The sequence below is a fragment of the Mauremys mutica genome, chromosome 2, assembly GCF_020497125.1.
Source record: "Mauremys mutica isolate MM-2020 ecotype Southern chromosome 2, ASM2049712v1, whole genome shotgun sequence".
Taxonomy (NCBI): Eukaryota; Metazoa; Chordata; order Testudines; family Geoemydidae; genus Mauremys; species Mauremys mutica.
In genome coordinates, this window is record NC_059073.1 from 268,373,545 (window position 1) to 268,386,834 (window position 13,290).

General features: G+C 40.0%; 1 protein-coding gene across 9 annotated transcripts in view; it reads right to left on the bottom strand.

Annotated features, from left to right (window-relative positions):
- PARD3 (par-3 family cell polarity regulator) overlaps window positions 1–13,290 on the bottom strand; it is a 648,875-nt gene that overhangs the window by 553,451 nt on the left and 82,134 nt on the right. For all 9 annotated transcript variants that reach the window (XM_045004634.1, XM_045004629.1, XM_045004631.1 and 6 more), the window contains exon 2: window positions 12,407–12,508. In XM_045004634.1, coding sequence (XP_044860569.1) covers window positions 12,407–12,508 — 102 coding nt within the window. The remainder of the gene's footprint in view (window positions 1–12,406; window positions 12,509–13,290) is intronic.

Sequence of the window (13,290 nt, forward strand, 5' to 3'; positions counted from 1 at the left end):
GACTTGTATCTCCGAACTTTCACAGAGTCTCTCCGGGGATCATATGAAAAAGAGGAAGACTTCTTTGTAACTCTCCTTCTAGGTCTGTCTGCCATTTTAAATCCACAACAAAACAGGCTACTCCAAACAGGCAATGTCCCAAAAACCTGAAATTCAGCAGAGATGCTACCTTCCAAGGAATCCCAGTTATGCAATGAACTCCCTTCAACCAGACAGGAAGAAATGCAACCTAGAAAAACAAAGCCCACCTCAAGGCAATTTTCATTTTGCCAACAGGATACACAGCTGGAAAAGAGCAGGTGCTTTTTTAAGGAGCACTGTAATTGGAGAGCAAGTACAAATCCTTCTTACTGTACAAACTGAAACAGGTTGCAGCTGTGATGTTGATTTAAAAAATGCAGTCGCTGTCCTGCTAAACATGCTAAAGGTGAACGAAAGGAAGTGCACTATATGCCAACAGGGTGTGGAAGTACTTCTAGCACCAACAGGGTGTGGGGATGAACCAGAAGAGTTTGGGTTCAAAGCATCCTCTTAACTCCTTCCTTGCTAAAAGCCACTGAGACTAGTTAGACCAGCTTGGTTATTCAGATGCATAAACTAGCAATTTTATATTACCCAGAAGGAGGACTTGGGTTTGTTGGTTGTTGTTTTTTTGGTCCTAAATTGAGCTTTGAAAAGGTACTTGCTGGCCTCCCTTTTGGGGAAAAAAAATGGGGCCATTCTAAGTAAACAACCAATTTAAGGTCATTTAACTCTGCCTTTTTCTTTCCTTCTCCCCGCAGTTATTTTCACATATTTTCAGCAAGTGGACAGAGTCAGCAGTAGCCCAAAAGCAACAAGCTGCTATTGTCTGAAACTGGCAGCCTGGAGATGGAGATGGTAAGTGAAATTAATCCCTGAACCCAAACCTATCACCTATGCATCTGGCAGGCTGGTAGCAGAAGAAGATGCACCACAGTTTTTGTGAGCAGAAAGCTGTGTGTGGTTGTCCACACATGAGCACTCTGGGCTGGGAGAAGGGAACTGAGAAAAAAAATTGAAGTACAGTACCGTAACAATCAAAATTCAAGTCGAAGAGTTTTGATAATAAAATAGCTAGGGCGAGGATTTGCTACTTTAAACCTGCCAGACATTCACATTTTCCTTTTTAAGCCAAACTGGAAATAAAGCCAAAACCACTCTGGACTAACAACTTGTGCTGGTGAGGATGTGGGTTTTGTGATATACTGTACTGTGGTATGGATGTTTTGATTGCATAACTGTACTAGGAAAATTATGATTCTAATGGTGTAATCCTCAAATTTACTGTAATGCTGATTTAGACTGCACCAATCACAGCTTTTGCCCAAAATTGCATGTACATGTATTATATGATTTAGTTGCCAGGTAGGCGAACCACAGTTTTGGTTCACCTTCCATCAGATCATAGTAAATTAAACCTGTTGTGTTTTTTTTTAATTAACTGTTTTTACAGTTGTTTATGCCTACTGTGTCTTATTTGGGGGTAGTTTGCTGAAACGCAAACAACAGTGCTCTTATCTCCTCATAGCTGTCTGTTACAAGACTGTGTGTATTTTATTAACCTTCATTTTCACCATTTATCAGAATAGCGAAAACTGCAGCAATGGTTGTATCAGATGTTGAGCAGATGTTTCAAAGAGGTTGGGCAATTCTTTCTGGAGATCTGTCCTGATTTAGAAGAAATGATTGTGCGGTTGCTGCTCTCACTAGTTAGAGATACCACCCAGAAATGCTGGGAAATGTTAAATTATGCAGGATCACTTTTCTTACTAGGGAGTTTTTAAAGTGGCCTTCTCTATAAAACATCAAAACGGTGCAAAGGAAAGGCCCAAAAATAAAGCGCTGAAAACAGGATAGCCATCGTGTTTAATCTTTGCTCCAATAAAATTTAAAATGGGGCTACTGCCGACCTCAGTGTATATTATAATAAATCTATCCTGATGACCCTTTTTCATTGAAAGTGAACATGCTCTTCTATAGTGGCCATTTACTATACTTTCAGATATCTTGCACTTATGGAACATCACTGATAGACGTTCATTTCTGTGTTAGCATCACTTTGCCTCATACCTGCAATACCATCATACAAAGAGTGCTTGCATATGCAGCACTATATAACTCAACATTTTGTAATTCTCCATAGAGATCTACAGCAAATGCAGAATTTGTCAAAATTAGGCCAGTGTGACTAATGACTATGTGGTTCTCACACCTTTTCATTAATTCCAGCAATATTATCATTCAATCTATGTTCTAGAGGTACTTTTTTTTTTGTCATCCTGTAAAGGGAGAAATGCACTTAAAGTTGGCCCTAAGAATTCATTAATGCAGTTCTTGTCTCCCTTGACACAAGTATGGTCTAAAAGAGATACTGCTATAACTCCACAGATACAGCCTGTAGAGCAGGGATGGGCAAACTTTTTGGCCCAAGGGCCACATCTGGGAATAGAAATTCTATGGCAGGCCATGAATGCTCACAAAATTGGGGTTGGGCTGCAGTAGGGGGTTGAGGGCGCAGGCTCCAGGGTGGGGCCAGAAATGAGGAGCTCAGACTGTGGGAGGGGGCTCCGGATGGGTTGTGAGGCGGGAGTGCTCTGGGTCGGAGCTGGGGATGAGTAGTTTGTGGTGTAGGAGAGTGCTCCGGGCTGGGATTGAGGGCGGGAGGGGGATCAGGGCTGGGGCAGGGGGTTGGGGCCACAGCCAGGCAGCTCTGCACGCTGCCCCGTCTGCAGGTGCCGCCCCCACAGCTCCCATTGGGCACAGTTCCCAGCCAATGGGAGTTGCGGGGGCAGTGCTTGGGGTGAGGGCATCATGCAGAGCAGAGCCCCCTGGCTGTCCCTACATGTAGGAGCTGGAATGGAGCCATGCCACTGCTTCCAGGAGCGGCGTGGAGCAGCCCCCGACCCTGCTTCCCAGCTGGAGCGCCAGAGCAGGGCAAACACCAGATCCCGCTCCCCAGCAGGAGATCAAGGGCTGGCTTAAAATGGCTGGTGGGCCAGATCTGGCCCATGGGCCGTAGTTTGCCCACCCCTGCTGTAGAGAAAGTGAGATTTATACACAAGAGGCCTGGCCCATGTAGGTTCTCCTAAACTAATGGGTAAGTCTTACCCTATAAATTATTCACAGTTGTCTTGTATGTGAAGTGACAACATGAGTATATGGAAAGCAAGTCCCTGGATATTGTGTACAGAACCAACAACGATGCAGGCATGTCATAAGGTATTTTTGTTTTGTTTTCATTTCAGAATTAGTTCCACCAGTGTTAGAAGTGTGGAATGTTCTCCAGAAATCAACTAGACATTACATGAAGTGACTCCAGCTATCTTTCACTGGATTCTCTCTCAGAAGACAAGTGGTTCTAGTAAAGGGGGAAGGCCCTTTTACTCCCTGCCTTGCAAGGCCTGCACATGTGGTAAGGTGACCCAGATGTCCTGATTTTATAGGGACAGTCATGGTTTTTGGGGATTTGTCTTAAATAGGCTATTACCCTCCACCGTCGTCCCATCCCGTTTTTCTTTTTTCACACTTGCTATCTAGTCAACCTAGGTTGTGGTCACCCTTTCTGGCTAAAAGAATGAGGTGGGGACTTTTATCAGGAGGGTTTCCATTGAAACACCCAAAGTAAATCCTTCTCTATCTGGTAGCTGGTTTTCTACAGTGGTTCCAATTCCTGCTGATTCAAGGAACAAGAGACCAAGCCTGAAACTGAACTCAGATCTCCCACCTTCATGGCAGTGCAGAATATCATCAGACTACTAGATGGCCTTAAGTCTCTAAGTTTATTTCAGAAGCAGAATTTAACCTTAAAACTATCATCAGTAATTCACAAGATGTGAAAATTGAAGGTGGCCTCAAAATCTGGCCTTTCTAGGAAAGGGCATAATATTTACTTCAGATCAACAGAGGTCTCTTTTCACATATCATACAGCCGAAGTATGGTGAACACATTTCACTTAATCATTTTCATAGGTAAGTACATCTTGAAGCCACTCTTACCAATTGGCAAACACTACTCAGCAGAAAAAACAGCATCTTTTAAAACTGTATTCATATTACCTTAAGGACGGTCAATTAATCTGTCAATGCACCTCTGGATGGCAAACAGACCTTTCTGAAAGATCAGCAACTTGGATCAATCACATGATCATTCCATACTGCAGTTTGTTTTAACAAGGTAATGTTTCACCATCATTCTGGGCCAGCTTCTTCTACCCTTACTGGGGTTGAGTAGCATTTTAACTCTATGAATAGTTGTGGTTATTGTTTCCGACATGTATGTACATAAATAAAAACAGTATAAAACACAATAGACATGCAAGGTAACAGGAAAGCAGCTCTGGATATTGCAACTATATGCCAGAAAGCAAACAGAAAAAATCGTCAGTAGAAAGGTTTACTTCAAGTGACCACAAAAACCAAGTAGTGAAGAGATCAGCAACTTAGAAAACAGCATTAAAAGGGAATACACACACAAGAAAGATACTCATGTCAAGAAAGGTTTTTTGTTTTTAGCCAACTTTAACATTTCTCAGTGGTGGCAAATTCTGCACAATTCCAGATGTTGGTTCATTCAAATATGAACCTCAAATGTTTCCTCAATATTATATGCTTTGCACAGCAGCCACAAATATTGTGAAGTACAAACTTCGTTATGGAGGTCACAATACATGACAGCAACAGAGGTAATAAATGGAAATTCAGTTAAATGCTATTTGGGGAATGGGTGAAGAGAGGGGCATTTCACTCGTTTATAATAGTTTTACAGTGTTACAATTCTAAGTTTTCAAGCTCACTAATGATTTGGTCCAAATTTGGTCTAGATGCTGCTAAGCTTATACTTTGGTCATACATTGTTAGATGCAGAAGAAGTGATCTTTAGGCTATGGTGATAATCTTGTCCAAATTGAACTAAATTGTGTCTTTTTGTGTGAGAAATTTAAGGCTCAACCCTGAGGTTGTGTTGATCATGTGTACTGATCAACAGCTCGATATCTAATTGGCAGCTGGTATCAAGCAGAGTGCCCCAGGGGTTGGTTTTGTTCTATATCTTCATTAATGATCTGAATGATGGGATGGAGGCAAGAGAAGTAGATAGCTGGAGGATAGGGATAGGGTCCAGAGTGACCTAGACAAATTGGAAGATTGGGCTAAAAGGAATCTGATGAGGTTCAACAAGGACAAGTGCAGAGTCCTGCACTTAGGACAGAAGACTCCCATGGACTGCTACAAGTTGGGGACTGACTGGCTAAGCAGCAGTTCTGCAGAAAAGGAACTGGGAATTAAAGTGGACTGAGTCAACAGTGTGCCCTTGTTGCCAAGAAGGCTAATGGCATATTGGGCTGCCATTAGTAGGAGCATTGCCAACAGATCAAGGGAACTGATTATTGGTGAGGCTACATCTCGAGCATTGCGTCCAGTTTTGGGCCCTCACTACAGAAAGGATGTGGACAAATTGGAGAGAGTCCAGCGGAGGGCAATGAAAATGATTAGGGGACTGGGGCATATGACTTATGAGGAGAGGCTGAGAGAACTGGGCTTATTTAGTCTGCAGAAAAGAAGAGTGAGCGGGGATTTGAAAGCATCCTTCAACTACCTGATGGGGGGTTCCAAAGACAATGGAGCTAGCTGTTCTCAATGGTGGCAGATGACAGAACAAGGAGTAATGGTCTCAAGTTGCAGTGTGGGAGGTCTAGGCTGGATATTAGGAAACACTATTTCACTAGAAGGGTGGTGAAGTACTGGAATGGGTTACCCGGGGAGGTGGTGGAAACTCCATCCTTAGAGGTTTTTAAGGCCCGGCTTGACAAAGCCCTGGCTGGGATGCTTTAGTTGGGATTGGTCCTGCTTTGAGCAGGGGGCTGGACTAGATGACCTCCTGAGGTCTCTTCCAACCCTAATCTTCTATGATTCTAAGTTCTTACTCAGCTAGAACTCTGATTTACACTCAGGTGAAATGTTGCTGTAGGAAAGACTGCAGAACCAGATCCATAATTTGGGAGAACACAACATAATCATCTAGCTAGAATCTTATATGGCCTCCATTAGTGTAGAATCTGAGCACCTCACAAACTAATAAATTTAACCCTCCCAACATCCTGCGTGATTTCAAATTTTATTATACTCATTTCACAGAAAAGGAACAGACACAGCGAGGAAAGGCCCCAATCTTGCAATGTCAGTCCAGAGTGCTTACTACAGTAGCAAGGTTAACCTAACATCTAAAAATGACTCAGGAAGTCTGTTGCGGATTTAGCAACTGAACCCGGATCTCCTGAGTCCCAGTCTAGTAAATTCATCCACAAGACCATTACACATTTGCACAATTCTCTGATTTTTTTTTAAGGTGGTTTAAGGTTGTATATTGCACAACAATTTTGGCTGCAAACAAATATAATCATTTTTCCCAAAACATGAATCTTGTACATCTAGATTATATACCCTCCTTTGTAGTCTAACAGCAGCTTTAATACCCATATTCTATGGTAGCCCAAAAGTTTAAACACAAACCAAAACACCATGTCTTCAGTATACTAAAAAATACAAGAGTTCTTATTTTAACCTGATGTCACATGGAGGCAACTGTTTAAGCCTTACATTTTCTCCTGTTAGGCAAGACATGGCCAGACATTAATTAAGGGGATAAAGAGCCTTTATACAGCTTTAAAATGGGATTTGTGTATAATGCAATTTGTTAGCTCACTGGAAATTTCAGCAATAATTTGATCACTTAACACAGCTCTGGTTTTGAATGTTTCCTGGACTCCATTTCAACAACGATCTACTTAATGAACTTCTCATTTTCACCAACTACATTTCAGACACAAAAATTTTCTCTGGCTTCCTAATCACTAATAAAAAAATAGTGCCCTATCTGGTGTTTGTAATCACCAATAAAAAGATAATGCCCTGATCTCTTTTGCAACAGTTGAAGCAAAGATAATACAAAAAAAACTGCAAATAAATATGCAGCTACAATGACATGTAAGTATGGAAATTAGTCTAGACACTGCCACTTTGCTGCATTATATTGACGTATTTTGCATCTCTGCATATCATGGTGCACAAATAAAAGATGAAGAAGGAAAAAGCTGATGGTGTATTAGGAAACAGCAGACCAACCAAAGAAAGCATGTTCTTAGATTGAGGAATAATTTCAGCAAAGTTACTGTCACAATGTTTTCTTCTATGAGCGTAACCCAAAGACAAGAAACAAACAGCAGTGAATTGAGAAGTAGTACACTTATACTTCGGGAGAAAGCAGTACAAGAACCATGAAAGGCTGATGCTTTCATTCAGCATAAATCTTAAACAATCCAAAGCTACTTAAAATCCCATCTACCATCAGGTAAGCAGACCATCTGAACAACGGCCATATGCCTCATACGCCACAGTAGTTCAACTCCAGAGATAGAGTCACTATTTCTTATTCTCACACTACTCACCATAATGAAATTGTGAGCCTAATTACTGCATTTACCCTTCCCTTGAAGTCAAAGCTGTCATGCAAATGATATGTTGGAGTTACACCAGCCAGAAACCCCAAGTCTCTAAGCAATTCATTTGGCAGCAGCACTAAAATTACTGTGCAGGCCTTGAATTGTGTGTTATTTTTAATTTTTTCAACACAAAAAATATGCCTCATTTCTAAATCCATGCCTAGACGTAATCATTTCACTTAGAACATATCTAACAGACTGGTTTTTATGTTTATATACATATACACATGCTTTTTAAAACAGAAGAGTAAAAGTATTTTTTGCACTTTGTTTTTCTTATAGTGATTTAGTTTTCATAAATGGTGCTAGTCTGAGATCCTGAATAAGTCCTTTTCATTCACACAAGCAAAGCTTGGACAGTAGCACCAACTTTCATGTGCCTCAATCTGACTTGAAAAGACCATAATCAAAAGATGGACAGAAGGGTGGGTGGTTTTTTGTATATGCACGCATATCCACTAAGAACTCAAGTGAGATCACAGAGAATTTTGCATATTATCATCTGATGGCTCTTTGGAAACCTATGAACAGAATTTGTTATGATAATTTACAGGTGAAAAACATTCGATTAGCAACCTCCTACAGCAATCAGTCCCTAAACCTGTACAATTTAAATAAATCATTAAATATGCAGATGACAGCACTGTAATTTTACACAAAGGAAATAAATAAATTTGTTTTGTGGACTCAAATTAATCTGGAGAATTCCCACTTTGTGCTGTTAATAAAGCAAATACAGCCAATCAAGTTGTGTTGATTTTGTACAATCACATACCAAGGCTAAAGTTCTGCACAGTTCTCCTTATCAGGGCTGCCTAGACAGAAAACCTGCTTAACTCAATTGGTGACTGATAGTGTGGAAGTCTGAATGCCGTACCTTCCAGACTGCTGTTTCTAAGGACTCAAACTATTTTGAAGGTTATTTCAAACAAAGGGGGAAAAGAAAAAAAACTTTTGAGATACTGAAAATTAAACTGCAGTAAAGATTAATTTCTCACAGATATAACAATGCACTTTATATTGAAAAACATTAACTTTATTTCAAACAGTTTCCTAATACACAGAAAAATATTTAAATTGATCACATTTCATAATACCAAATATGTCTTTCTTTTGGGTTTGGATTGGATACCTCCACTCATAAGTAGATTCCTGTTGTTTCTTCCAGCCAAACAATTTTTCAGAAAACTAACCAAAAACTGTTCCGATTGAAAACTGTTTACATATAGATATATAAATAAATACATACATTTTTCAATAGCAATGTTTCCATTATACAATGTTTTTCCACTAACTAAACCGAATGTCTTGGCAATTTTCAAATGAGTGTCTTATTACATAGAAAGAAGCAGGTTTTTGTGCATCTATTAATGTTTTATTATCTAATGGAATGCCGTATTAAATTTTAATCTAACGTAGAGATATTTATACGATGACTAGTTTTACTAAGTAGTCTTTAGGGTTCATCCAGCCAGATTACTTTAACAGGTAAATATCCTAATGCCCTCTCATAACTGTTCAAAATTTAAGTTGTTTTCAGGAAAAAACTAAAAACCATCCAAAGCATGATTACCTAATCTGCTTGTATCGAGAAGCAGAAGTTACATACTAGTTTACTATTATACATCAATAAAAGATTTAAAAATATAAATCCACTTTTCAGAAATGAAATTAGAAATAGACTAACACGAGTTTATATTTTATCAGCATGTTGTGATAAGCTAAAGTAACTGCAAATGAATTCAATAGTTTAGAGTTGTTAAAAAAAAAAAGTACCCTCTTGCGAAATATAGCTCCATAAAAAGTCTCCAACATTGCTAACTTTCTCATCATCATGGTAATGCAGTTTAATGTGAATGTCAAATTGATATGCTGTCTAAATTAGACTGAATCATGCAGTTTCTATTTTTATGTTAAAATCACTAACATTGAAGTTGTAGTTTCAAAGAGGAAATAAATAACCTAAGCACACAATTAACATTCTAAAGTATATCTCCTCCCCCCACCCCCCCGCCCCTATATATATATTCAGGGTTGTTTTTAACATTTCAAATCACTCCAGAGAGAGTCCACTACCACCAATCTAGTCCATTTTATTAAGGTACAAAATAAACCAGAGGATAAGAGGGATGAGGAAAAAGATAAAATAAGACTGTCCTAACAAGCTGCATTTTAATTGGAAAAGGACCATCACAAGGACATGTCTTTTTTTATTCCACTTGTAGCAGCTGCTGTCTATAAGGATCTTTATGTGCATTTAAAGCATAACATTTTTTCCATGGAGACACTGGAACTGAAGCAAACATTCTTCACATTACTCCTGGAGTTTACGTTATTTCACTAAAGTAGCTGCCCCTGCATAACATTTAATGTATTTACAATTAAGGCTCCAAAAGAATGTACAGCCCTTAATTGTTTTATATTCTATACTACAATTGTTACATACTTTGTAGCAGAGTTTTGCAAGATAACAGACTTTACAAAAACCTGTATAATGTTTTATATGTATGGCTGCTTAGTTAAAATTAGACCCTTAATAAACTGAAGATATGCAATTTTAGAGTAACAATTAGATACTCCAGGAGCAGGGGAAACTAAGAAAAATGCAATGCTGCCATTTTAAAGATGATTCCTATGTATAGCATTAACGCCAATGAGGATGACTGACCAACTCCACTGTCCTTTGTGCATTTGAATATCTCTTCCTTGAAAATGAATACACAGATGTTATGAGCTCAGTTCTGCAAGGTGCTCAGTATTCTGGCCCCAGTTCAACAAAATCCTTCAGCGTGTGCTTAGCTTTAAGCGCATGATTAATTTCAGGCTTCAGTGGTAATTTAAGTGTATGCTTAACTTTAAATATGAGATGTTTAAACATTCTTAAGCACATCATGTTTAAAGTTAAACTTACATGCTTGTCTGGCTAGAGGGCCAATGATGCTCAGCTCCTTGCAATACTGAGCTCTGTATCAGGTTTAACAAACATAAAACAATTAAAACATTTACTATATGTGAAAGAAGCGAGCAACCCAAAACTGGAACAGAATTAGAAAAGTAATTGGTATTCAAAGTGAGTGTAAAAATATCAGAAGATAGGTAATCAAAACACAGTGACTAACGACTGCAGTTCTTGAAAACAATCAAAAGGGAAGGTCAAGCTGGAATGATTAATTCAAGGATAAACTAGTATGGTACAACCTACATACAACATACATTTATGTTTCACCCTTCACATCAACATCTCAAGGCTCTTTAAAAAATAAAATGTAAGTGATATATGCAGTGAGTAGAAAATGAGGATAGAAATGCCAGTTTCAGAAAATCAGACAGGAAACAAGCGAGGCAAACCTTCAGAAATGGCGTAAGTTAATTGTCTAAAAGGGATCTTATCCACTTAAGCAGAAAGAGAATACTGTTGTAATAATGGCACTGCTTATTTTCAGTGGCAGAGAGAGTTTTTTCCCCATTACTCACGCACATAAAAATACCTACACATAGTTTCAGTATGAAGAGCCCTGCACTGGAAGCCTGCAAGCCAAGGTTAGAGCCAAAGAATGAAACCTTTAAGAAACCAGATGTTAGGTTTCTTCCTTAGGAAGGAGAGGGGTAAAGAGTACATGACTCACGTAAGTTTAACAGAAAACTAGTGTTGATGGTAATACTCGTCCTACCTGAGGCCTGTAAGCAAAGTTGTAGTAGGAAGTGCTTTAGAATGAAATGGTAATGTTACGTGGTCTCCAACTGTCATCATCTCTTAGCTGGGCACTATTTTTATGGAGGACATTCCTAAAAACTAGGCACTGTATGCTGTTACTTTATACAGCTTGAGTAACCTTACCATTTCAGACAGTGAGGAGTCTTCCAAACCCAATGATTCCCTGATTTTTAAACTCTTAGTACAGCAGTTAAAATAACCCCAATTAGACTCAGTCCCAAGAAAAATATTAAGGACCGAGTATTTATTTCTACATTTGAGTAATTTTCAAGAAAGTTTTCAGATTGCCTGTTGCGGCTCACAAAAGCAAGTATGTGTCATGTGGTGAAAAGAGCAGGGCCCTGAAAATCGTACCTCTAGATTGAAGGCTCAATCACAGTCCTCAGTAACTCCAATGCAGTGGAGTTGCATCTTCAGTAAGAATTGCTAGGAGCACAGCTTGGCAGTGAAATGCCAATGTTTAGCATGTTACATAAAACTTCCCAGGCTTCCTAATGTCAGTGTTTCCTATTTTATCCAATCTGACTTGGTTACTTAAGACAGTAAAAATACATCCATTATCTCAAACAAAAATCCAGTATTAAAGCAAAACATAGCTTAGCTCATTGCAAACAAAACAAATGTGCATTACATGTCTGAGATTCTCAAAAATAGGTCCTAAAAGTCTGAACCTACATAAGCAGCCTAATATTTTCACAAGTGCTGGTACTCAGCAGCTCCTAATAAAAATCAATGACTTCTGAAAGTGAAATCAGTGATGCTCAACACTCAAAACTAGGCTACTTACTTACGTGCCTAAACATGGAGTTAGGGTACTAAATTTAAGACATATTTTGGAAAATCTTGTGTATATTTTTTAGGGATTTCCTCTCTCTTCTCATCCTCACTTTCATGTTCCAACTTTATTTATATTGCATAATGAAAGCACCTTAATTTAAATAAAATATTTTATATTACATTTCCAGCTCAATTTTACTAATGTACTTAGCATTTTGTGAAAACGCCAATATTAGAAAATTCAGGAAAATTACTTTCATGTTGTTTGAACATCACCTTCTTCCATCCCTCCTCTTCTTTCTCCTACCTCATCTTCAGTGTTTACGCTAGAAATATGAAACATGGTGTATTCACATGCAGTGAACCCTGAGCCTGTTTAAGAACAGTCTGTACTCACTCTGTCTTTGTCGTCAGCTACGTCACAAAGAGTGTCATCAAGGTCTAGGATTCCTCCATCCCCGTGCTCCAGGCGATGTACTTGTATCCAGTAGTTTGGATCCTGTACGCAAAGGAAAAGGATCCATCAGATATTTCAAGTACATATCGGTAAAAGAAGATATTTCCCAAACAGTCAATATGCCCAGTCCTATACTTACTGAAGTTAATGGTAACGTTTTCATTCAGATTCAACTCCTGTACACCTCTACTCCAATATAACGTGGTCCTCGGGAGCCAAAAATCCCTACTGCGTTATAGGTGAAACCCCGTTATATCGGGGTAGTGGCAGTAGGACTCCAGCAGTGATTTAAAGAGCCCGGGGTTCCAGCCGTGGGGAGCCCGGGCCCTTTAAATCGCCACCCGAGCCCCACTGCCGGAACCCCGGGGTAGCGGTGGCAGGATTCCGATAGTGATTTAAAGGGCCCAGGACTCCCCACAGCGGCCAGAGCTCTGAGTCCTTTAAAGCACTGCTGGAGCCCCAGGGTAGCAGCGGCAAGGCTCCAGCGGTGATTTAAAGAGCCCTGGGCTCCAGCTGCTGTGGGGAGCCCGGGCCCTTTAAATCACCATCCGAACCCTGCTGCTGCAGCTCCGGGGTAGCAGCGGCAGGGCTCCAGCAGTGATTTAAAGAGCTCCAGGCTCCAGCCGCTGCGGGGAGCCTGGGCCCTTTAAATCACCGGCCGAGCCTCACTGCTGCAGCTCCGGGGTAGCAGCAGCAGGGCTCCAGCAATGATTTATAGGACCCGGGGCTGCCTGCAGGAGCCAGCGCCCTGGGCCCTTTAAAGTGCCACCCAAGCTCTGCTGCCAGAGCCCCGGGGTCACCACGCTATATGCAAACATGTGTTG